General features: G+C 42.1%; 3 protein-coding genes across 3 annotated transcripts in view; 2 read left to right on the top strand and 1 right to left on the bottom strand.

The window, feature by feature from the left end:
- Positions 1–3,698, top strand: part of ZDHHC20 (zDHHC palmitoyltransferase 20) — a gene marked incomplete at its 5' end in the record, with an annotated part of 42,550 nt that extends 38,852 nt beyond the window's left edge. Inside the window, 2 exons of the mRNA XM_084279496.1 lie at positions 343–421; positions 2,659–3,698. Coding sequence (XP_084135622.1) covers positions 343–380 — 38 coding nt within the window. The 3' untranslated portion in view covers positions 381–421; positions 2,659–3,698. The remainder of the gene's footprint in view (positions 1–342; positions 422–2,658) is intronic.
- A 5,102-nt stretch (positions 3,699–8,800) lies between these two features.
- Positions 8,801–10,325, bottom strand: MRPL57 (mitochondrial ribosomal protein L57). The gene is made up of 2 exons (XM_084271251.1): positions 10,280–10,325; positions 8,801–9,271 (listed from the first exon to the last, which is right to left on the bottom strand). The coding sequence occupies exon 2, from the start codon at positions 9,264–9,266 to the stop codon at positions 8,955–8,957; it is 312 nt and encodes a 103-aa protein (XP_084127377.1). The 5' UTR covers positions 9,267–9,271; positions 10,280–10,325; the 3' UTR covers positions 8,801–8,954.
- A 248-nt stretch (positions 10,326–10,573) lies between these two features.
- Positions 10,574–21,253, top strand: SKA3 (spindle and kinetochore associated complex subunit 3; the record flags this gene model as incomplete). The annotated part of the gene is made up of 10 exons (XM_084260218.1): positions 10,574–10,673; positions 11,053–11,109; positions 12,087–12,223; positions 13,073–13,238; positions 14,244–14,622; positions 17,925–18,010; positions 19,069–19,253; positions 19,439–19,654; positions 19,846–19,964; positions 20,642–21,253. The coding sequence occupies 10 exons, from the start codon at positions 10,574–10,576 to the stop codon at positions 20,673–20,675; spliced, it is 1,479 nt and encodes a 492-aa protein (XP_084116344.1). The 3' UTR covers positions 20,676–21,253.
- Positions 21,254–22,101: the final 848 nt, after the last annotated feature.

Here is a 22,101-nt window from a genome sequence, read left to right as displayed (position 1 = left end):
TTATGGTGTGTTTTGCCATCATCTTTTTTTTTTAAGCCTAAAAAATCCTTCAGAATTGTTTGGAGTCAAGTAGAAAACTTGTTCCATAAAAATCAAATCAGCATGGATGTTAAGGCTAAATTTGTGTCTCATGCTCAGCCCTAAGCTGAGTTATTACACTGAGGTTTCATGCTTTCTTACTTCTTATTCTGAGATTTTTGTATCTTTTGACATTTGATTGGGGGAGGGAAATATTTTTCTAAAATAGGTGCAATAAGATAAACTTGCTTTCTGGTTTGACACCTTTGCTGTATTTTGTGCAAATCTGCAAAAACACATAATTGAGATTCTCTCACCTTTTAGGTGCAAAAAAGCATATTATAGTTTCATTGGAAAGCTGATCTCAGCTTATTACTAACCAACCATCTCAATGAGAAAACAGGTAAGACTAACATAATTCACTGTCATTTCTGTATGTGCATGAGTAAGCTAAAAGAGACATCTTGAAGTCAAAAGTCAGTAGTCACGGAATGCAGAGGAGTCCTCTGATGTTGGATGAGTAATAGGAAAGTCTAAATAAAACTCAGAGGCTGTCCAGAAGACAAGAATGGGAGTAATGCTGTAGCACAGGAAACAGGCGGGCTGGATCTGAGATGAGTCAGACTAATCCTGTAATTTAGATTGAAGCGGGTAGTGCTGGATTTGTTACCTGAGCAGGGAGAAGAATCTAATCTGCTAAACAGGCAATTGCAAGATGCAGTGCTGTCTTGAGGAAGTGCTGTTCTTAAGGCACAGCTCCTGAACTGTCTCTTTCATAATCGTATATTGGTGGGCCGTGCTCTGCTCTTTAAGCAGCTGTGTGCGCACAAGGAAGGGAGGTCAATAGGGCAGTATAGGTGTCTGCAGGCTTGGAATCGACAGTAATGTTTTATGTAAGAGCTCAGTGCACACTTTGCATTCAGGAAGTGCAGTTGAGTGCTGCTGCTGCATATATGAAAACTTCCCTTGGTGTATTTTCAGTGCCTAAATTCGACTTCTCTTATTTGGCTTTGTATTGCAGTGATCTTAAAAGCTCCCACTAAAATTTTCTCTCTGGAAGAGAAACAAATAGTATGTGGACAGTTAGCAAGTGTAGATGCTGAGGGATGAGTCATTTGCTCCCCCCCTCCCCCCTTACATTGTTTTGGGTTTTTTACTTTTGTTTCCCCTTTAAAAAAAGAGACAAAACTTGCAAGGAATTCCCACTGTATTTGCAAAGAAAAGACAATATTTGAGTGTTGTGAGCCCAGTAATTTTGGGATTACTCCCCTTCCCCCCCCCCCCCCCCCCCCAAAAAAAAAAAATCTGAACTGGAATCATTGTTTTGGTGGGGTTTTGTGTGTGTGGTTTGTTTGCAAGGGGAATAAAAAATCTGTGTCAAAGTTCTTTGTGGGGGGTGGTGTGATGTTTGAACTGATACTGGTCAGACTGCGCAGCGTAAACTCATACAAAACCAAAATTTGACTAGTTAGTGGTACTTCTGAAAAAAACCTACTCAATCATGAGAACACACAAGTGATGATTCTTCACTTTGCAACTTTTCTTAAGTCTTTACCTAAATGTGCAAATGAGTGTCCCAAGCAGTAGACACCTTTCAGGCTCTAGCTATATAAAAACTAATCCGACCCGAACAGGTTACTAAGGCTCTTCTATCCTTAATAGAAAGGAATAGATATCTTCTGAGAGCATCATCCCAGTAGCCTTTGATAAGGTATTATAGAAAGGTCTTAATCTTTCTTTCCACTGACCTAGAGAGGGAGCATAAGTAACTGGCTTAAGCTAGACGGTTAACTGGTAATAGTTTGCATTTCCTTCCTATCATCCCTCTCTTCGTAAGTTCAGGTCAAATTTAGTAAAGGAAGATTGGGGACTTTGTGTCACACTTGCCGTGACTGCTGTAGTTTTAAGAGTGGTATAAATAAATAGTGCATTATTGCACTCAATGTAAAAGCACTGTAGTGTTTGTTACCTCAAATGATGGTTAACTGGGTAGCACAATGGTTCAGTCAGTCTGAGCTCAGCTGGATTTGGTCATGGTTTCTTTAGGCCAAGGTGGTTAATTCCAGTCCCCCTGCAGCTGTAAGCAGCTGTGCAATAGCTGTGAGATCCAACCTGTGCTTTTGTGTACTTTGTAATGGACTTACAGTGATGCTTCTCAATTTTATGCCTGTAACATGCAGCAGAAGCAAGGTCATGGCTGACAAGCACAATCCCCAGATGCTCTAGAGGAAAGAGCATGATCTGCAGAAGGCCAGTCCCCCTGCCAACAGTCCCCCAGCCTCGCTCAGGCAAATACCATTTGTGTCCCCACCTCTGTAATTTTAATTCAAAATGAACAAGCAGTTCTTGCCAGTGAGGGATCCAATAGTCTTCAGCCACAGGTCAGTGGTGATGGATTGACGTGCTTATTGCAGGTAATCTTCTAAAACATAAGCGGTTTAAAACAAAAACGAAACAAAAACCCCTACACCTCCCAGAAGGCTAATTATGAATTGACGTTACCTTAACTGCTGTTCTGAATCAGGAGTCTGTAAGTTACAGGTTACCTCGCTGTGTTCTTGTAAAGCATTATGATCTGGGGGGTTTTTGTCAGAGCTAATGGTATAATCCCACTAATTATTTTTTTGTTTGTTTCATTAGGTTTCTGCAACATATTTTGTGCTTGAATATTACTTAATTTTATTTGGAAGAAGTCGATCAGTAGAAAATGGAACATGAACATTTTAGAAAGAGACAAGAAATTCAAGTTTCTGCACAGTACAATGGATTCTTGTAAGCACTATTGCAGAGCAGGGAAGTTAAGACAGATGCCTTAAGATTCTTAATGTGCATTTATGCAACACTGAATTATATACTGCTACCAAAGGGCCAAATCCTGAAGTGCCCTACTTGGATGCACAAGGTCCAGAGTGGGAACTATGCATTTCTGCTATGCTGCAGTGGTGGGGGTAGATTGCAGAGACTCCTACTTCCCCATGGGCAAACTTCACACCTTAGGCACTGCAGAAGTCACTTGCATAGCAGGTCTCCAAGGTACAGAAAGAAAGAAAAAAGGAAAAAGGGAAAAAAAAAAAGAGAGAGAGAGCTTGGGGGTAAAAAAAGAGGGAAGGGGGAGAAAGGTAAATCAACACAGAGCATGGCCAGTGACTCTGAAGTGGGACTGAAGTTCAGACATCGGGTGATGGGGAAGATTGGAATTTTGTCTTCTCCCCTCTTCCTATTAACCAGTCTACTCCCTGATCATAGCTCTCCAAGTCTTTCATGACTGAGGATTCCTTCTACAGGCTGTGCTTTGGAGCAAGGCAATGCCAACAGCATATAAAAGGCTTTTATACTTGGGTGTTGCTTCTTTGCTATAGGATCAAGTTCCCTTGTCATTTTAACTTGATTTATTTAACCATACCAAGCACAGAGCTCAGAGAAGCAAACTCATTTTTTTAATTGAAAAAGCCAGTCCAAAAAGGAATTAGCAATCATTACATTTTGTGTTAATGTTTGCAGTGTTCTGTGGGAGGCAGTAACAAAATGGTAAAGTACCCCTGAGAAAAGCCGTATCGCACTTGTGTGCTGTTAGGAACTGGAAGTGGAAGAGTACTGCTTATTCTGTGGGACTCTTAAAGGTTTATAAATAGTCTTTTATGCTTTTGTTTTATCTTTTTTAATAAAGGCATAAGTTTTTATTGGTTCTAAAGTACCATCTAAACAAATACCAAGTACTTAAGAGAAAATTAGCGTTGGGTCATCCAGCTGTGTTAACACACTGAAAATTTGTATGCTTTAGTCTGCCACTTTCAAGTCCAGTTAAACTGATGCTGAAATTGCTAAAGGCAGAACATGTTTCCTGTGTGAGGAATAAGTGTCCCTCCTAAGCTCAAGACCTACAGCAAACAACATGGGGTTTTCCCCTCCTCCATAGATAAGACTCCTAACTGATCTGTGGGTGAAATTGGAATTTTGCACCAGGAAAAAAGTGACAAATACTGTTTTCCTGGCTGTAACATTTCTGATGCTCAGCAGGTGGTGATTGTTAATACATGCGAGCCCTCTTCCTACAGACTGATGATCTGGACCAAAAGAACCTGTTTAGTTTCACTCCAGACTGATTGCTAGTTAAGTCAGATGTGTTTATGATGGAGGTACTAAGGTATTGAGTATAATGTAAGGTTTAAAACAAGTTTTTTTTTTCTCTTTGGAAAGAATAAATTTTTCTTAAATACTAATGTTCTAGAACAAGAACACTTCAAAATTCTATGAATATGATTTGTTCACTGTTGGATGTTCTTGAGACAGAAGTAACGGTCCAAACTTGCATGTTTTATAAAAGTTGCAGAATGTTTCTTCAAACTAGAACTGTTGCACTTGCTAATTTCAAAATTTAGAAGAACCATTTTAGATGTTAATTGGAAAGGTTTAGCTTTTTCCTTTTCAAATGTCAAGTGAGAAGTGCTCACCTGAATATAAGCTGGCAGCAGTGTTGCTTGGGGAAGAAAAGGGAGATGTAAGACCACAAGTGCGGTACCAACATTTGCAGTCCCAGACACTGGTGACACTAACAGAGGGCCCATGACACCATCTGACTTTCACTGTATCAGTGTATTGCAGCTGAGAGAACACACATGTGCCCAGTCATCGTTCGGCAGAGCTGCATGCAGAATCTGGGTCTCTGATAAGGTAAACAGCACTGATTCAACAATAGGGTCTCTGCTCACCACCACCCCCCAAAGTACTGGCTCCACCCCTGTATTTTGCTTGATTTCTTAAGTCGGGATAGTTAATCTACAGGAAAAACTTGAGTAAACAGAGTGGGCCAACACCATGTGTGTTTTCTCCAGCAAAGTGCTGGTCTTCTGGAACCAGCTTGTTGTGTATCTGATGTACATTTTTGTGTTTTTTCATGAAGAGCTGATGTCAGAAACCCATGCAGATCATGGGTATGTTTTGTCCCAGGTTTTTCTCATGTTTCAGATGAGTGGAAAGCAGTGTGCTTAGGATATGCTTGAGGCCAGAGTTCCTGTGGGTGTAAAAGCAGGCATTGCTGAAAAGTTTGGCAAGTCCCTTTGTCAAATATGAAAGACAGTAAAATTACTCAAATATTCTTCCAAATTCCCTCTCCCCACTCTCCCACCCCCCCAAAAAAAACCCCAACAACTGGGTACTAAGAGAAACCCCAAACTGATACAAAGGAATTAAGTTGTCTAAGAGAATTGTGCTGATGAATTTTAAGGGCCCACCAGTGAAAGGGAGCAGTCGGGGGTGGGGAGGGGACAGAGGATGTCATGTCAAGTTTTCATGGCCAGCCCTGGGTTTCTAAGAGGTATCACATCTAAGGCAGCTGGTTGACATCATCTGCTCTTTCAGAGTTATGCAGTGACAGAAGCAAGAGCTTGATTTTTTTGTATCAAAGACTAGGGCAGGCAAAACAAGAGAGAAAGGCAGGAAAAAAGCTGGTGAGAACTAACAGCTGTTTGGCCTTTGTGTTGCAAGCAGACAGGTATCACTGCCAGCAGAGGCAGGGGGGCTGTGGGGGTGGGTTACTCCAGGAGACTGGTCCCTTTGGGCTAGGCACTGAGGAGCTGAAAGCATCCAGAGAGAAGAGCAGCCCTGCCTGTTCCTGCAAGCCTGAGAAAACAATGGCTTAGGGGGCTGGGTCATGGTGTACATGCTGGATTTGTGCTTTAACCTACTCTGTGTTCAGCAAGTCTTGAAAATACTGAGATAGTCACTAAAAATAATGACTCATGCCTTTTAGATCCATCAAAATAATTACTATTGCAAGCCATAAATAGTATTATAGTTACTGTAGGATAGTTGGCACTGGCTGCAATTAGAAACTCTGCTTTAGTATTTACTGCCTTTTTCTTTAAAAAAAAAAACATACAAGTCTCATGCACACAAAACAACATTAAACTCTATGAGGACAGAAGCACTACACAAGGCAAGATTTCAGTGAGATTTCACCTTGAGATTTTTGTGAAGCACCTCCATAAACCCATCCCTGTGAGATGCGGCAGGGAGACCCATAAATAGAAAATACTTTAAAAAACCCCACAGGTGATCTGGGTTTTTTTTCCTTACGATGATTTATTCACAGACTACAACGTACACATCATTGCTGCTCCTACCACAGGCACTTTATGGGAAGAGAGCAGGAAGAGGAGGTACAGGTTTTTGTCCTATCTCACTTCCTACAGTGTTATCCTGAGATTGCAGTATTGTTAGATGCATTATAAACCTTTGATTTAAAAACTTCCACTTTAAATATTGAGGGCTACTATAGAGGGAGTTTGGCTGCTTGATTTTAGTGAATTGAGTAGAAATTACAATAACATTTTTGTTAAAGCTGCCCCTCAAGTGTGGAATTCCTGGGTACCACCCTACCCTCAGTATGCTGTTCTTTGCCTGTTCTCCAGCAGGCTCAGTGCCGGCCGTTTTCAGGTACTGTGTTTCCATCGTTTGATGCTGTCTTTGTGGCTCTTCAATGTAAATTATCTTTTGGGGTTGGAAGGTTTCAGTTAAGTTCAGTCCCGTTCGATATCACTCGAAGAACCGTCTGAAGAATGTGCCGGTTGTGGCTCACCAGAGCCCCAAGAGGAGGGGAAAATAAAAGCGTCTGTAGCAGCGTTAGTGCCTAGCAGATTTACTAAGACAGGCATTGACTGGCATAAAGTGACAGGCTCTGCCTGGATCTGGAGCACTGACTGACCGTATTTATTAAAAGCCCAACCCACAAAACCAAAACCTTTGAGATCTGAGAACACTGCCCAGAATTGGGGCATTCAGGTGTACGTTTACAGAGGCTCCACGGCAGCCACTTTTAACCGTCAGTGCAGATCAAGAACACATCTCTCACAGTACCTAAACAGTAGCTAGGGATGCAACATCAAGAGGCTCTTCTATCCCTAAACAGCACCAAAGAGCAGCTGCATGTAAAGTGATTTGTTACAATACTGAACACATTTACTACACTCATTTCTATCCATTTATTTTGTATATATATAGACAGCTTTTTATACGCGTTTTTCTTAATTACAGAACTGTCACAAAATGTAATGAAGCTGCAAGTTGTAGTTAGTTTCAATGCTGATTAAAACTGATGTTTGGCTGTTTGTTTTCTGCAGCAATTACTTGAATCTCATTTCCATTAGGTAGTTCTGTCTGATAATGTTTACAGGATTGATTGCTTTGTTTTGGGGGCATTTCCCCATCTTTATTGCCATCCCTGGCCCCAAGAACCAGAGAGCACATGCTCAGCGGTCCAGCAGATGTCTTGGGGATGAAGTATTGGGATCACCTTTATCGGCACCAAAGCATTAATGGTGACAGGCAGGTTCCCTTCCGTTTACATTGCTTAGCGTGTTCCTCCCCAATTTCTCCTCCCCCTTAAGCCGTTGCCATCAGCTTTATTGTGAGAAACTTCAGTCTTTCTTACCAGCAATTTTGAGTTGTAAGAATGCAGCAGAAAGGGGCAGCACTCCTGCTGCTGAGCCTGCTCCTTTCTTACCCTCCCTGGCTTGGCTCTGCAAATATTTTTGTACCTGCAAGCAAGACTCATCTACGTTTGCACTAATCACAGTGTCCCAGCTGTCCTACTTCCATGTAGTCTTTTTTAATTGTGCTGTCTACCCTTGTACTGAGCTGTATTTAAGTTGGAGGTGAAGTGTTAAAGAGATGTAATAATGACACATTGTATTTTTTGTATGTTACAGATAGGACTAGTCCTACGCACAGAGAAAACATGCCATTTATAGTTTAATACTTGAAGTAACTTTTTAAAATGGGCTTTTATAAACGAATTAAATACAAAATCACATTACTTTGCTGGACGTTCCTTCCTGTTTTCCTTGTATCGTGCGATTTCCCCATATGTATACTTTTTCCATACATGTTATTATCTCAAGCCATTTATAACCATTGAAAAGTGCATTCAGGGTTTTGTACATCAGTGTTCAGACCTGTTCGTATTTCTCCGAATTTATCTTTAAATAAAGTTGTACCATTTTAGGCCTCTTTTCCAAAGAGGTAAAATATGAATGGATTTGACACTTGAGTTCATCAGTGAATGCAACATCAACTCAATGCAACATCAACTCAATAAAAGTATGTGGAAGAATCTGAAAATGGCTCAGCTGTAGCATGTTTGTGTGTCATCAGTGATAACTGCCTCCATGGGAAACATTTTGTAACTGTTCCACAGCTTTTACACTCCACCTGCAGTAAACCCAAGTTAACACTTGGTCTTGAAGGAAAAAACAAAACAACTTGTGGCTGACTGTTCCTTCAGGACACTGAACAGGGCCTGGAAATCAGACTGGCACACAGCCAGGAACCAGCTCTCTTAGAGGGCAGTAACACCCAGCACTGTCACCACATGACACTGGTGCTTAAACCCCAGTTCTTTTAACCACAAAGTTAAAAGAAAACCTGGAAGGTGTTACAGTCTTCACGAGTTCCTGCCTCCTACACCTAACTTTGTGACTAGTTCATCCTGGTTGGTGCCAGCACTGCGCAATATGGCCACTTGTGCCTCAAGCACTGATGTATACAGGAGGAGTGACCCACACGAGTTGCTATCTGTGCTAGCAGGTGATCCCTTTCACCAGAGTGGGTGTGTGCTGGCTTGGAAAAGGCAATTAGCAAAGCCAGAAATCTAGTTCAAATTGGCATCATCACGCTTGGTCACACATCCTGTTTTTCTGCAAAGCCCCTGAAGAACAGAGGGCAGGTAGGGAGCCACAGATGGATCTGTTTTGTTAAAGAGACAACATAAGAAAACACACTGCTCTGCAGGGCCACATTTAATGTAACACTTTGCGTACTGTAGCAAAATCTCATTGCTCAGCGACCCTGATTTTGATTTACAAAACTACCATAACAGTTACAGCAGCTGATCCCACAGCACTGCACAACAGACACCAAATATAAATATGCTGTATTATTCAAGATGTCCACTTTTTTGACACGTTTAAGTGGTTTAAATGATCACTGATATATTTATGCTCAGGGAACTTGGCTTTCACCCGGCTTTTGAAAGCTTCCCACTTGGCACGTCTCCCTTCTGTGTTATGCTTGTACTCCTGTGCCCGTGTCAGGTAAGGTCGACTCAGCCAATATTCATTCTCTGCTTCAATTTCCAACCTTTGGATCATCGCTTGCTTCATTGTAAGGGTAACCACTCTTGGTCGCCTGTATTTTCCAATCCACTGTTTCCCAGGAATTCTCTTTCCGAGTAGTACTGTTGTTAAAAACATTATGCCTTAAAATGCAGACAAAGATATAAAATGGTCATTACAGCAGGGGACAAAAATTAAAAATGTAGCAAAAATTAAAATCCGCACACACTCTCCTGCCTTTCTGCTGGCTGGTCTGAAGTTCAGAACACAGTACTCGCAACCAACCTTTAGGTAGATACTGGAAACTTGAGACCAAAAGAGGGGAAACACAACTCCTTATTTAGCTAAAGAGTTTACTCAGTTTTCCTCATGCTGAGATTAAAGCATGTTCTCCATAAATTATTCTGAAAAAACCTCTCTAGGATACTATTAAACAAAGGATACACTTCATTCATTCCTTCTCCATGTAGCAAGCTGCACTGTCAAAATAAGGAGCGTTTCCAAGCCCAACAGGTCTGTCTTTTCCTCACTCTTAAATTTTGAGCTACAGTGTCTCTGTAGGTTTATGAGAATACAGAATATCTTGGTTTTGAACTCAGGAAAATCCATTTTTAGGCCAACTAGCATTAGGTAGAAAGAGTGAATACAGTGTCTGACAATGCACAAGTGTGACAAAGAGGCAGGAAAGGTTAAGCTACTTTAGAGTTGACCCATGGCCTCTTCATTAGGCCTAAACACCCGTAACTCCTGGGTCTCTCCTTCCACTGTACCGCCACCAACTACTAAGTCCGGCAAGCGCTGGAAGCTGGAATAAACCAGCCCTACTGCTGAGAAACGCCAGCCGTACCCGTTCCCACGGTGCAACTGCATGCTGCTGCCCCACTCCCGGGCCCAGTTTAGAAGCGCAGCTGAGGGCTCCGCAGCGGCACCGCTACCTCAGTCTTTGGCTGCCCTCCCCGCAGCCTCGGCAGGGGCCGCAGCCGACGCGCGGTGCGGCCCAGCGGCGCCTCGCAGTGCCACGGGAGCCGCCCGGCGAAGCGCTGCAGCCCATTCCCCAGCAGGATTATTTCCCAGATCAGAGCCAGGCCAGCCCGAGCGAGACCGCGACAAACCCGCAGCGCTCCGAGCCTTTCCCTTGCGCCCTTACTTACCGGCTCCGGTGGCAGCCCCAACCCCCACGGCGGGAAAACAAGATGGCAGCGGCTGCGGGCGGTTTCTCTCGCGAGAGTTCGCGTCAGGCGGGAAGAGGGGGGCAGGGCTTAGGGGCGCCAACCGGGCGCGCGCTGCCTGCCGTTTAAAGCTGGTGGCGGTTGTTCCGCCTCTTTTTGGGAATCGGCTGCTCCCGGCGCACGGCCCGGCTGCCGGGGCAGCCGTTACCGGCCGCTGGCGCGGTCGGGGGCCAGTCAGGCGGGAGGCAGGTGCTCCCGCTCGCCTTCCCCGCGGCGATGGACGTGTCGAACGTCTTCAGTAAGCTGCGCTCCCAGGCCGTCTCGCTGGAGAAGAAGACGCAGCAGCTCAAGCAGGCCCTGCACGGGGAGAGCGCGGGTACGTGACGGCCTCGCGTCGTTCGTGGTGGCGGGTGTCACAGCCGGCTCCGGCTGGCTCAGCCCGGGGCGACGCGGCGCCCCTGCCTGCCTCCAGGCTGCGGGGATGGGCCTTTGGTGGGCCGGTGGCTCCAGGAACGGGCCTGGGAGTAGCTGGGCAAGATGTTGTTTAGGGTCCCGCTCGTATCGTTGTCCCTCCGAGCTTCTTTGTGCCCGTGTGGGGGAAAACAGAGCGGGAATCGCGTTGTTGCGTTTACTCTCCTCAGGGCTTGTTCTCCCCGCGCAGCTAGCTCAGGCAGCTGGCGGGATTTACTGCTGTGCTGTCTCCTCACGTAGCGGGTTCGCTCTTCTACGCTGCTTTGCGTTAACCTGGGCTTTAGAGAAAGAAGTAGTGGCACTCGCGTGTGCGAGCGAGCAGCGCGAACAGCGGCTCACCGGCAAGTCAGGTGGAAGAATTCGGCTTCCTGTTGATGGGTGTTTTTTCAGTGGTGTCTATACTGCTGTCTTTCAACTTTTGTTATTCTTACTTAAAGTTCAAGCTCTTAAGGATAGAAAGCTAGCGTAATTAATCCTTGACAGCCCAGGGACCTACTGTCCTGGTTTTGGTCAGGATGGAGTTAACTTCATTGGTAGCAGCGGATGGAATGCTGTGTTTGGGAGTTAACATGGGAGCAGTGCTGATAACAGCCTGATGTTTCTAGTTGCTGTCAGACAGTCAAGGACGTTCTCAGCTCTTCATGAGAAAGGAGGGGTGAAGCCAGGACAGGTGACCCAAACGGGCCAAAGAGAGTATTCCAAGCCAATTACATCCTGCCCAGGATATCGGGGGGCTGACGGGAGGAGGAGTGGGGGCGGCTCCGGGACGCGCGGTTCTTGGGGGACGGTCGGGTTCCGGGACGGCTCTGGGTGGCACGGCCTGAGCTGTGGGTTCGGTGACAAACTGCATTGGGTATCAACAGCTTCATATATTCTTTGCTCTAAAGTCCTGTTAGCATTGTTATATTTGATCTTTCTGCTGTTTTAGTAAACTACCCTTATCTCAACCCACGGGCCTTTTAGTTTCTTGGTTGTTATTTGCCCCTTTCTTTTCCCTTCCCTTGCCTCACTCCTCCCTCCCTCTTCCCCCCTGCTCTTTTCCTTTAAGGAGCAGGCAGCTGCGTGGATCTAGGCTCTCAGCCGGGGTAAAACCATGACACCTACCTATTGTGCCAATATCTGCCATACGTTTGTTACCAGAGCATTGGCTGCAATAGTAAAATGGAGGCACGTGCAGTTTCTCTCTGTAGTTCAACACACTGTGCAAGGTACCTGATATGAGCTAGTTTCTCTTTGGTTTTCTCTGTATTGACTCTCTTTCTGTAACACTGGACTTCAGTGTCTCTAGTACAGGAGATCACATTCTGATGTCGAATAGACTTGCATGCTGGAATACTAATGCTTCCCCCTTTTCCTTTCCAAATACTTTATGTGAATGTGGGGATCAAAGACTATGAAGACAAGTATCCAACAGAATTTGTCCACGACCTTAATTGTGAAGTCAGTACTCTGAAGGTAATATCTTAACTCATTTCCTTCTTGAAAAGTTGGGACTGGAGGGGTGTTCCATAACCTTATGGTTCTATTTTGGTTGCTAAACCACGATACAACTTTTGTTAGCCAGCAGTTCTGACCCTGACTTTTACTCTTTTACCTTTGAGTCCTCCTAACGGCTGTGGATATTGAGGTAGTGTACAAAAACTTTTGAGCAACTTAAAGTAGATTTAGCACTGTATTTATTAGCTTGCAGTCACTGTGGTCACTCGGATCAGCAGGGGACAAAAGTAAAGGGGAAGTTGTATTTGTGCCAAGGTGTAGGGGAGAAGGATTCAGGAGCAGCAGCAGCTCCCTAGAGAAGAGGCATGCTTGTTTGTGTTCAATGACTAGCACTTAGAATAAAGACATTCACAGAAGCTTCAGTGCCTTCATCCACTTATTAAACCTGTGACAAATGCAGTAGGAGAAATGGGCAGAGAAATGAGCAAGTGTAGGTAGGAGTAATTGAGAGGTAAGCTAGGATACAAACATCTCTGCACTAATTCTTTGTACATAGGGAGTAAGAGTCCAAACTAATTGCTCTAATTGGCTATTTTTATGAAGTAAAAGCGTATAGCTCTGTTTGAGAGGTTACCAGTAAGTTGTTACCATACTGCGAACTATCACCTTAGTAAACTTTTTGTACACTCATACCCTGTATATTCCTGATATTTTATAACCTGGTTTTCAAGTGTGGTTAATACCTAAATTTACTGCTTATCTTAATCAGAATTGAATTTCAAGACTTATTCTCAAAATACTTCATGTGTAAACAAGTGATTTGAAAAACAATCTCTCCTTCTTTTCCCTCTGCCTCCACCCCCGAAGGAAAATATTAACGCCAGTCTTGAAAAGAATTGCTGGGAAAAACAAGCTATTAACAACTTTATAGAGGCAAGTGAAATATTGATGCGAAGAAGCGCAGCAGATATTGAACAAATAAGAGAGCTGTTCCAGAAATATGGATACACAACATGTGTCGAAGAGTGTACAGGTAATATTTCTTGGCAACGCAGTATGTGAAGACAAATGTGACTTTCTGAGATGTTTCTCTTTAGCTATGTATATGTTTCTACCAATTAAGAGATCGAGTACATCTGTGTTATTTGCTTTATGGTAATATCTAAAGGATAAAGGATTCTGTTGTGATTAGTGCCATAAGAATAAAACAAAATACAAAAACTTAGATGTCCTGGCATACTTCTAAGTTAGTGTATGTAGCTTCTTCCTCAAAGTACTGGAGAAAAAACATGCTAGCACACACTTTCATAACCCAGGGAATTAGGCTACTTCAGCATCTAATGGATGACAAACTACTGTAGATACACCTAAATTACTTTGTGTTCTTATGTGATGATTCCATTTACTGAAATCACCACAGAGAAAACATCTTCAACTCGTGTGCTCCATAGCACAAATGGGATGAGAGAAGCACGTACGAGGGTGAGGTGACATGGCAATCTGTGAAGCAGTGGTAGCTTGATCACTGAGGGATGGGGGAGATCCTTAATCCAGTCAGAATGAGCATATGCACCTGTACCACACAAACCCCTTTTGGTATCAAGGGCCAGGTGACCTTCAAGAAGCCCTTGGCAGGGCACACTGTAACCTTTCCCTAAGTGTTATCCAGTCATTATACAAAACGGTGGTCCCTGCTTTTATAGTGTATTTCTTCCTGTCCTCTCTCTGCCTTTAAGGAAGGCTCCAAACAGAACTACAAGGTTAATTTATCTTCAAGATGTATTTTTAGGCTAAGTGTGTCTAAAGACATAAGGCAAATAGTCAAAAAGGTAGTCCACCTGCTGAATTTTTAAATAGTTTCTTCTCCACACACACTTCTTGTATCATGCAGAAATTTATATGTTGTAGCTTTGGGTTCATGTGTTTCATGTAATAATAAATTAATCATTCTGAATTTGAGGGGGGAGAAAGATCCAATATATCTTAAATTCTTAAACCACAAACTTTTGACACCTTTTTTATCATCTTTCTCAAACAGAAGAGGAAGAAACGTCTGTTGAGAACAAATCTGATGAAGAAAAAGCTTGTACTGAGAAGCCACTGGTGCCCAAAGACATGCCGCAAAACCCCCAGCTTTCTGATTTTGGTCTTTCAAAATATGCTTTCTCTGGGCCTTTGAGTGCATCCAAAGGACAGCATGCAACAGATGCCTGGCAAGAAAACTCAAATATCAGGACGCCATTAAAACCAGAGACCCTCAGAATTTTGCCCAAAACGCCAAAATGCATGCTGAAGATGGACGATTATGAATGTGTGACACCAAGGCTTGAACAGTTTGGCATTAGTGAACATACCATCTGTATGAATGAAGATTACACAATGTCACTTCTTCATAAAACTGCTCTGACAAGCAAGGAGTGAGTAGATAACTTAAGTTCAGATAGTTTCTCTACTGACCCTTCTGTAGCTTCCTATTACTATATGAATTTCCTACTGCTATTGCCCTTCTCTTTTTTTCTTCAAGCGGGTGATACATTATCTAGCAGCTGGTTAGTCCTGTGTCATTACTCAGCTATCTGTATGCCTTTCCATGCACCCTTTGCAGTGCCAAACACTGCCATGCAACACTTCTCTGATACTCCTTCCTTTGCACCACAATAAGAATCATCCATACACGGTCTATTAACAGAGGGGAAAAAGCACAGTGTATCTGTGATCTGTTGCTTTCATTAACCTTGGATTTGAGGATGTCAGGAGTTGGACTTGATCGTTATGGGTCCCTTCTAACTTGGGTTATTCTATGACATGTCTTTTCTGGCTTTGTAGTATCTCCTGTAGACAATTTCTAAATTGTTCAGTAAAGTGCCTCATTGTAGAAGCACAGCATATGTCAGGGTAGTTAGACCATGTTTTTATAAATTGTTCAGTATTAGCAAGACAATCAATTTTAAAAGTCACAGTATACAAAAAACTTGCTGTTCTGCAGCTAAGTATTTGGTATGTAGAGAAATTTGTTCAAAAAACAAACCATGTTAAGTTGTAGAATTTAGTAGTTGACTTTTTTTTATTTTAAATCCCGGAGTCGTGGTTTCACCCCAGCTGAGAGCCGAGATCCACGCAGCTGCCTGCTCCTTAAAGGAAAAGAGCAGGGGAAGGGGGGGTGAGAGGCAAGGGGAGGGAAAAGGAAGGGGCAAATAACCCCAAAACCAAGAAACTAAGAGGCCTGTGGGTTGGGATAAGGATAGTTTACTAAAATAGCAGAAAGATAAAATATAACAATGCTAACAGGACTTTAGAGCAAAAATATATGAAAAATATATGAAGCTGTTGATACACAATGCGGTTTGTCACTGAACCCACAGCTCAGGCCGTGCCACCCAGAGCCGTCCCGGAACCCGACCATCCCCCAAAAACCGTGTGTCCTGGAGCCACCCCTCTGCTCCTCCTCCCATCAGCCCCCTTTATACTGGGCAGGACGTAATTGGCATGGGATACTCTCTTTGACCAGTTTGGGTCACCTGTCCTGGCTTTGCCCCTCCTTTCTCATTAATAGAGAAATATGAAGAGCTGAGAAAGTCCTTGACTGTCTGACAGCAACTAAAAACATCAGGGTGTTACCAGCACTGCTTTCATTTTAACTCCCAAACACAGCTACAAATGAAGTTAACTCCATCCTGGCCGAAACCAGGACACCCTGATATCTGCAATATAGACAGGGGTGTAAAGTTCTTCAGAATCATGCCTACTGCAGTGACTTTGTCCCCCAAAGGTCCGATTTACTGCAATGGATAACTTTTGAGTCTCTTGTTTTATAAAAGATTACTGGGGCAAAAAAGTAAATGTTAAAAGATACCTTTTCTTTAAAATCTTTTTTTGGATCTCTCTTTTTCCATAGTTATATAAATACTGTAATGTCTATAAAGCTGTACAGTATTAGAATTGTAATAACAGGAAAAGTTACTGGATCCTCAAAGCTATCAATTCAAAAAAATTTCCCTCTCAAATAATAACTTGAACTTTTCATGTGATTTTCAGATCTCTCTATCTGTAACATTTCTGGGTTTGTGCTGCATTTCTTATTTGTTGAGAACTGTTAATTGTGACCTTCAGCTTTAGTGATGGCTGTGGTTGATAAATGGATATCTGCTATGGATGTCATCTGCAAATGTAGATTTTTCTTTCTGTGGCTTCTCATGACATGATTAGACAGTCTATTAGAGATCCTATGTATAATGCTGTGATTTTTGTGTGTAAGTGATTAGGGTTAAAATGTTGTTTAACTCTCTTCTAGCTTATTTTGCATTATAAAGTTAGAGTTACCTTGTGGTTTGATCAGGGTGAAACAATTAAACAGCTTGTTGACCTCCAAAAAGCACTCACCTTGCCTCTTGGTGAGAAGGATCAGCATGTTAAAGGGGCAAAACACTACACTGGGAAGCTAGAAAACAAACAAATATCTTCTTCACTGCACAGTAGGTAGAATCTCTGCCCTGACAGTCAGATAAGCAGAAACTACTACAACTGAGGTAGACTTTATACCTGTAGTTTCCTGGTACAAAGGCAGGTAATAAAATAATTCTGACTGTCCTGGAGACAGCCCTGCCCTCTCATACCCCTTGCTTGTGCCAGCTGAGCTTTGTACCTAGCTGACATCTGTCTAGCACCTGTGCATTCTGTGAAAACCACTTTAAAAATTCACCTCAGAGCTCTTAAAAATTATGAGTACACCTCAACTCCTCCAACTTTGCTTTTCAGGCTTTCAGTTTTGAAGCAGGTGAAAAGAATATACTTCAGTGCACCTACTACAAAACTGAGACCAAAAGTAATTAAGAAAGGAAAGAAGAAAAAAGTGTCTAAAGAAAAGTTTATTGTTATAATTGTTCTCCATTGTAAAAATCATATGGTTTGGGGTATCTATAATACTTTAAAGGCAAAACCAACTTGAAAATGTCCTTTTTTAACTCAAAACTTGATGTGTTCATACTGCCTCAAGTGGAAATTACTTTTTTAATGCCTTTTGCAGAGAAGCTCTGTATCTGGTTCTTGTAGCTAAAATAACTTTGAACCATTTTAAATCATTTTCTGATAGCCACACTCTTGTGCAGAGTTTAGGTAAGCTCCCACTCTTTGGTGGTGGTTCTTAACTGCCTACACCCTTTCTCCCCTAGTGTATCTTGAATATGAGAAAAGAACTTTAAAAATTCCAGGTTCTGGTTTTGTTAAATTTAGATTAAATGGCTTTTCACTCTGAAGTCAACCAGTGACTAACACAAGTATTCTAATTCAATTCTATTTCTAGTGTTCATAATAATGTTAGTAGCTGAGGAACCAAAAAGTTTCATTTTATGTAGAATTTTGTAGGCAACAGGCAATTCAAAGTAATATACCCCTAACATACAGTTGATCATGTGAGACACAGAAAATTGATCCTACCCTGGATACTCCTCCCTCTGCCCCCCTGCCCGCCCATTTCAGGTGGTGGGCTGTGCCTTGGATTGAAATCCCAGTGTATTTGATAATTTGGACTGCACGTTTTCGTGCTACAAATTGCTGTAGTTGCATCATAGATAAGAAAGCTGAGGGAAAAGTCATCTTTGAGGAAGTGTTTGATTTGCATGTTGATAAACAGATGCTAGAAAAGCGATCAGGTTATTGAGTATTCCTTTGATTGTGATTCCTTCGTAATACTTGAGAGCTAATTGAGGGGCTTGTGTTTCAGGAAGGTTAAGACTGAAGTGAATGTACCAGAACCAACACCCAGGAGAACCATAGTTACTCCTAGGCTTAAAGTGACACCTGAAAGGGGTAAGTTAAACCTGCATGTCTGTTATTTCACATGTGTTTTACGTAATGCATGTGTAAGTGCATTGTAAACACATGGTAAACTTCTAAACTGGTTTTTGTTAAATATGATTGAACCAGGTCATCTCATTGTATGAGTACTGATGTCTAGAAAATGACATGTTGGTGGCTTCTATGGGAAGGTTTTTCACCTCAATATAAATACTTTCCTCATTCTTCCACTCATATCCCTCTATAACTAAACAGAGGGATCCATCATTTTGTAACTGCAACTTATCCTGATTTGAAATAAAAATATGATTTCGCCTACTTAGCCTTTTTTCTGAGAATACCCATTAGATCTGTTTAAAGACAGGAAAGAAAAGGCTTTGAAAGGTGCTAATGAGACAGTATAGATTTATTTTTTTTTCATGAGTAGCGCTAAAACTTTGAGAGGTCTAATATGTTCTCTTAAATATGTGTGAAGATCTTGGGACAAAGAGAGTGACAGTTAAATATATGAGAAGCTAAAGCAATGTTGATTGAAGTTGGGCTTTTTCAATCAGATTCAGTAGTGGGACTGGATTTACCACTTTTGTATTTGCTGGGTTTGTGGAAATCTAATTTGGATGCTTCATACTAAAAATATCAGCTACAATGGTACAGATGGTTTAGAACATGCAATATATGAAATAAAATCTATTAATAGACTTGGGAAACTAAAATGGGGCACCAGGACGAATAATATATATGTCTGTCTGTATGCATATGTTTTTATTTTTCTCCACCCCCTCCCACCCTCCAATCCAGGTGACAGGAGGCAGGACAAGGGGAAATGGCAAGAAGCTGTGCCAGGCCAGGGTCAGATTGGATGTCAGGGAAAACATTTTCACTGAAAGAGTTATCAGGGCCTGGAACAGGCTGCCCTGGGAGGGGGTTGAGTCAACTTCCCTGGATGTGCTTTAATAAAAGGGTAGATGAGGTACTTAAGGATATGGTTTAGCTTAGGATGGGAATGGTTGGACTTGATGATCTTCAAAGGTCTTTTCCAGCCTTGTGATTCTGTGAATTTGCCATTTGAGCAGCTGACTGGATCACTTCCCCTATGGTGCTCACGTTTTGTACACCCGATGTGAAAACCCCCACCAGTGCTACCAGGACAGTGTTACAGAGTGTGCAGGAGACAGATGAGCTGCCTCTTCCCAGTCACACAGAAACACCACAGGTTCCACACTTTGAAGCAAGATGGCTAACAGCAGAAGATAAGGTAGTAAATACCTCTTATGTACATTTTTTTACCATAAGCAGTTTTTCAAATGTCAGTTTGGGGTTCTTTTCCAATACTACTTTTGCTTGTGTCATCATAGAAGATCTTTCTATTGGTAACTTTGTAAGAATATTTAATTAACACTTTACCTAATCAGCTGAAGGTATTTAATACCTCTTTTGCAGGATGTAAAGCAGGGGATAAAGATTGAGTCGGTGACAAAGAATGATGCAACAGATAAACAATGCAGAGAAGATAAGGTTCCTTTTGTTATGAGCTCTGATGAGTATCTTAACCATTTTGGAGATCCTTCTCCTCCTCCTCAAATAAATCATTATGACCAGTTACTCAGTACTCCTCCACCTCCAGAACTAACAAGGATACCAGATGATGTTCTACAGGTTGGCTACTATTATATGTCTCTTTTTTTTTTCCTAAATGGCTTTAATATCAAAATAGTAAAATTAAAAGGGATTGATTCTACCAGATTTTGCTCCTCAAAGAGAGTTCTCTGCCACTTTTAACAGTGTATAAACTGTAATCTTGTTTTGAGCTCTCAAAAATTCTTTTTACTCCCTCTTGATTTCTGCAGATTCTGTCCAAGTACAGTGATGAACCAGACTCTTCTAAAGCCAAGAAAATGGGGACCAAGGCAGGAAGTACTGCAAGATATGAAAATGACTTCGCTGATTACTGTAACAAGGAGAACAGGTATCCTCAAATTTTACAGAATTGGTTAAGTAACTTAATTTGGAGGAACTAAGAAGATGCTTTAACATGATTAGATATTCTTGCAGCTGCTTGTTCTTCAACTACCAAAATAGCTGTTGTTGCTGTGGCTAAATAACTATTCTTTGGCATGGTATCTGACTGCCTCTTTGTAAAGAACAGATATTACAATGGATTGAATCCTCCTACTTTAAAAAAAAAAGTAAATCAGGGCAGAGCAAGTGACATGACCAATTTCATGGTGGTTTTGGCAAATTGAGTTCCTTGAAATGCAAAGCTACAATATGCAAGAAATTAGTCTGCAGGAAGGATGAGTAACCTTTGAGCAATAGAATAATAGCTTTAAAAAGACCTCCTGTTTTGAATAGTTATTGTGACAAGTTGATCAAGTGTACATATTCCTGATTCAGTGTAATGTACATGATACTTGTTGGCTTTGTTAAACCTGAGGTCAGCACAGCTTTAGGTAAGGCACATGTATGGAGTCAATCACAACAGCTCAGATTGAGACTGATAAAAGTAAGTTCCTACTTTAGCTGACCTTTCTTTTCTTGTCAAGATAATTTAAAAAAAGGAAGTTTTACAATGCTTGTGTCTCCTGCTAATTCAAAATATGATTGAGGTAATAAGTTCATGAACTCTTCTGGATATATTTGCAGGGGATATGCTGGATTTTTCAAGCCAAACATCTGAAATCTAGCTGCAGACCATGTCAAGACTGTTCCACATTCATGGATCTTACCAAGGAATCATAACAAGCTCAAAAACCAAAAGAGGGAACTGGTGGGAAGAGAGACACCTAGAAAGGGAAAGCTTTTTTGATAGGGAAAAATTTTATTTAGATGTGGATAAAATTGTTTGACATAAGCACAAGTTGAGCTTTAATTTTTTTATGATGTTATTAGGAAAATCTATTGAGGGTTTTTTAAATGTGTTTATTCTTGGAAAGGGGTTGGGGCTGTGTCTGAGGTAGTGTTTGAGCTGTTTCACCCGATTCTCATGTTTGCTGTGTACACCTGTTTGCAAGAGGCTGCAGAAAAGTGTGGTTGGGTTGCAGTAAAGGGCAAGTCCAGTATATTGGCCCAGCAAGTGGGTATATCTGGTTGGTCTTGTGATGCTCTGTATCTCTTCCAGGCTGAGTTTGAAGTGTACTTCAGCAGTATTTATCTCCAACAGAAACATCTCTTTTTTTTTACTTGGAAGACTAATTCCTGATTTACTGTTTAAAGTGTGTGCTTTTCTGAACTCCCTGAACACAGCTCCACTCTTTAAGTCCGTGGGATATGCAAACACCTAGAGATGCCAGAAGTATTTCTCAAGTTGCTTGACTTGTCCTAGCTTAAGCCTAACTAATAAAGGTGCCTTTTTCCTGCTCTCCCAAGTCATTCTCTAGGATAAGTGTACATTAACTGGAGAACCTGGTTTCCTGCTAGCCCTGGCCTGAGCACACTCATTTTTCTGCACTAGCCTCTGCTTAAAAATGTCTGTGTGAATATGTATCACTCTGAGCTTGATCAACAGCTTTTGAATACTAAATAAGTCTGCTTAAGATGCTTAGTGGCTGTTTGAAAACTAATGAGCTGCTGCTATGAAAATGCTTGTTCTACCCATCTGCATTGGAGTGTGAAGGCCAGACCTGCTTCCAGCCCTTCACAGACTAAACCACTTCATGGGCTGGGTGCTCATCACAGACCTTCATGGTCTTTAAAGGGTACAAGATCTGCTGCAGAGCAAAAACCTCTCAGCTCAGCAGATTTACCAGTGCTAATCAGGGCCTGTTCACAGTCTGCATTCTTCCTCCACAGCACTTAGGGCTACTCTCTTGCCCTGAAACAAGCCAGATGTCTTGGAAGACACTATTTAATATGAAATGGAAGGAGCAGTGCTGCTCCCCTGGCCCTTGTGCTATTTCCTCCGCCTTCAACTAATGAAATTCCCCAGAGGGCTTATAAATGTCTCTTCCCTAAACTTGAGAGCAGCTTTGTGCTCCACTGTCCTTTCCTCTAGGCTGCTGGGATGTGGTGCTGGTGGGACTGTATTTCAGACCTTTAGTGCGTGTGCTTCCGTTACTCACCCTCCCCATGCAGGGATCAAGCCCAAGGCAGCAGGCATGGGGCAC

This window comes from Gallinula chloropus (genome assembly GCF_964237585.1).
Source record: "Gallinula chloropus genome assembly, chromosome: 1".
Lineage (NCBI taxonomy): Eukaryota > Metazoa > Chordata > Aves > Gruiformes > Rallidae > Gallinula > Gallinula chloropus.
This window is presented reverse-complemented; position numbering and strand designations above follow the sequence as displayed.

Excerpts from the sequence above, each read along its gene's own strand:
- MRPL57 (XM_084271251.1), bottom strand. The coding sequence starts at position 9,266 with ATGTTTTTAACAACAGTACTACTCGGAAAGAGAATTCCTGGGAAACAG.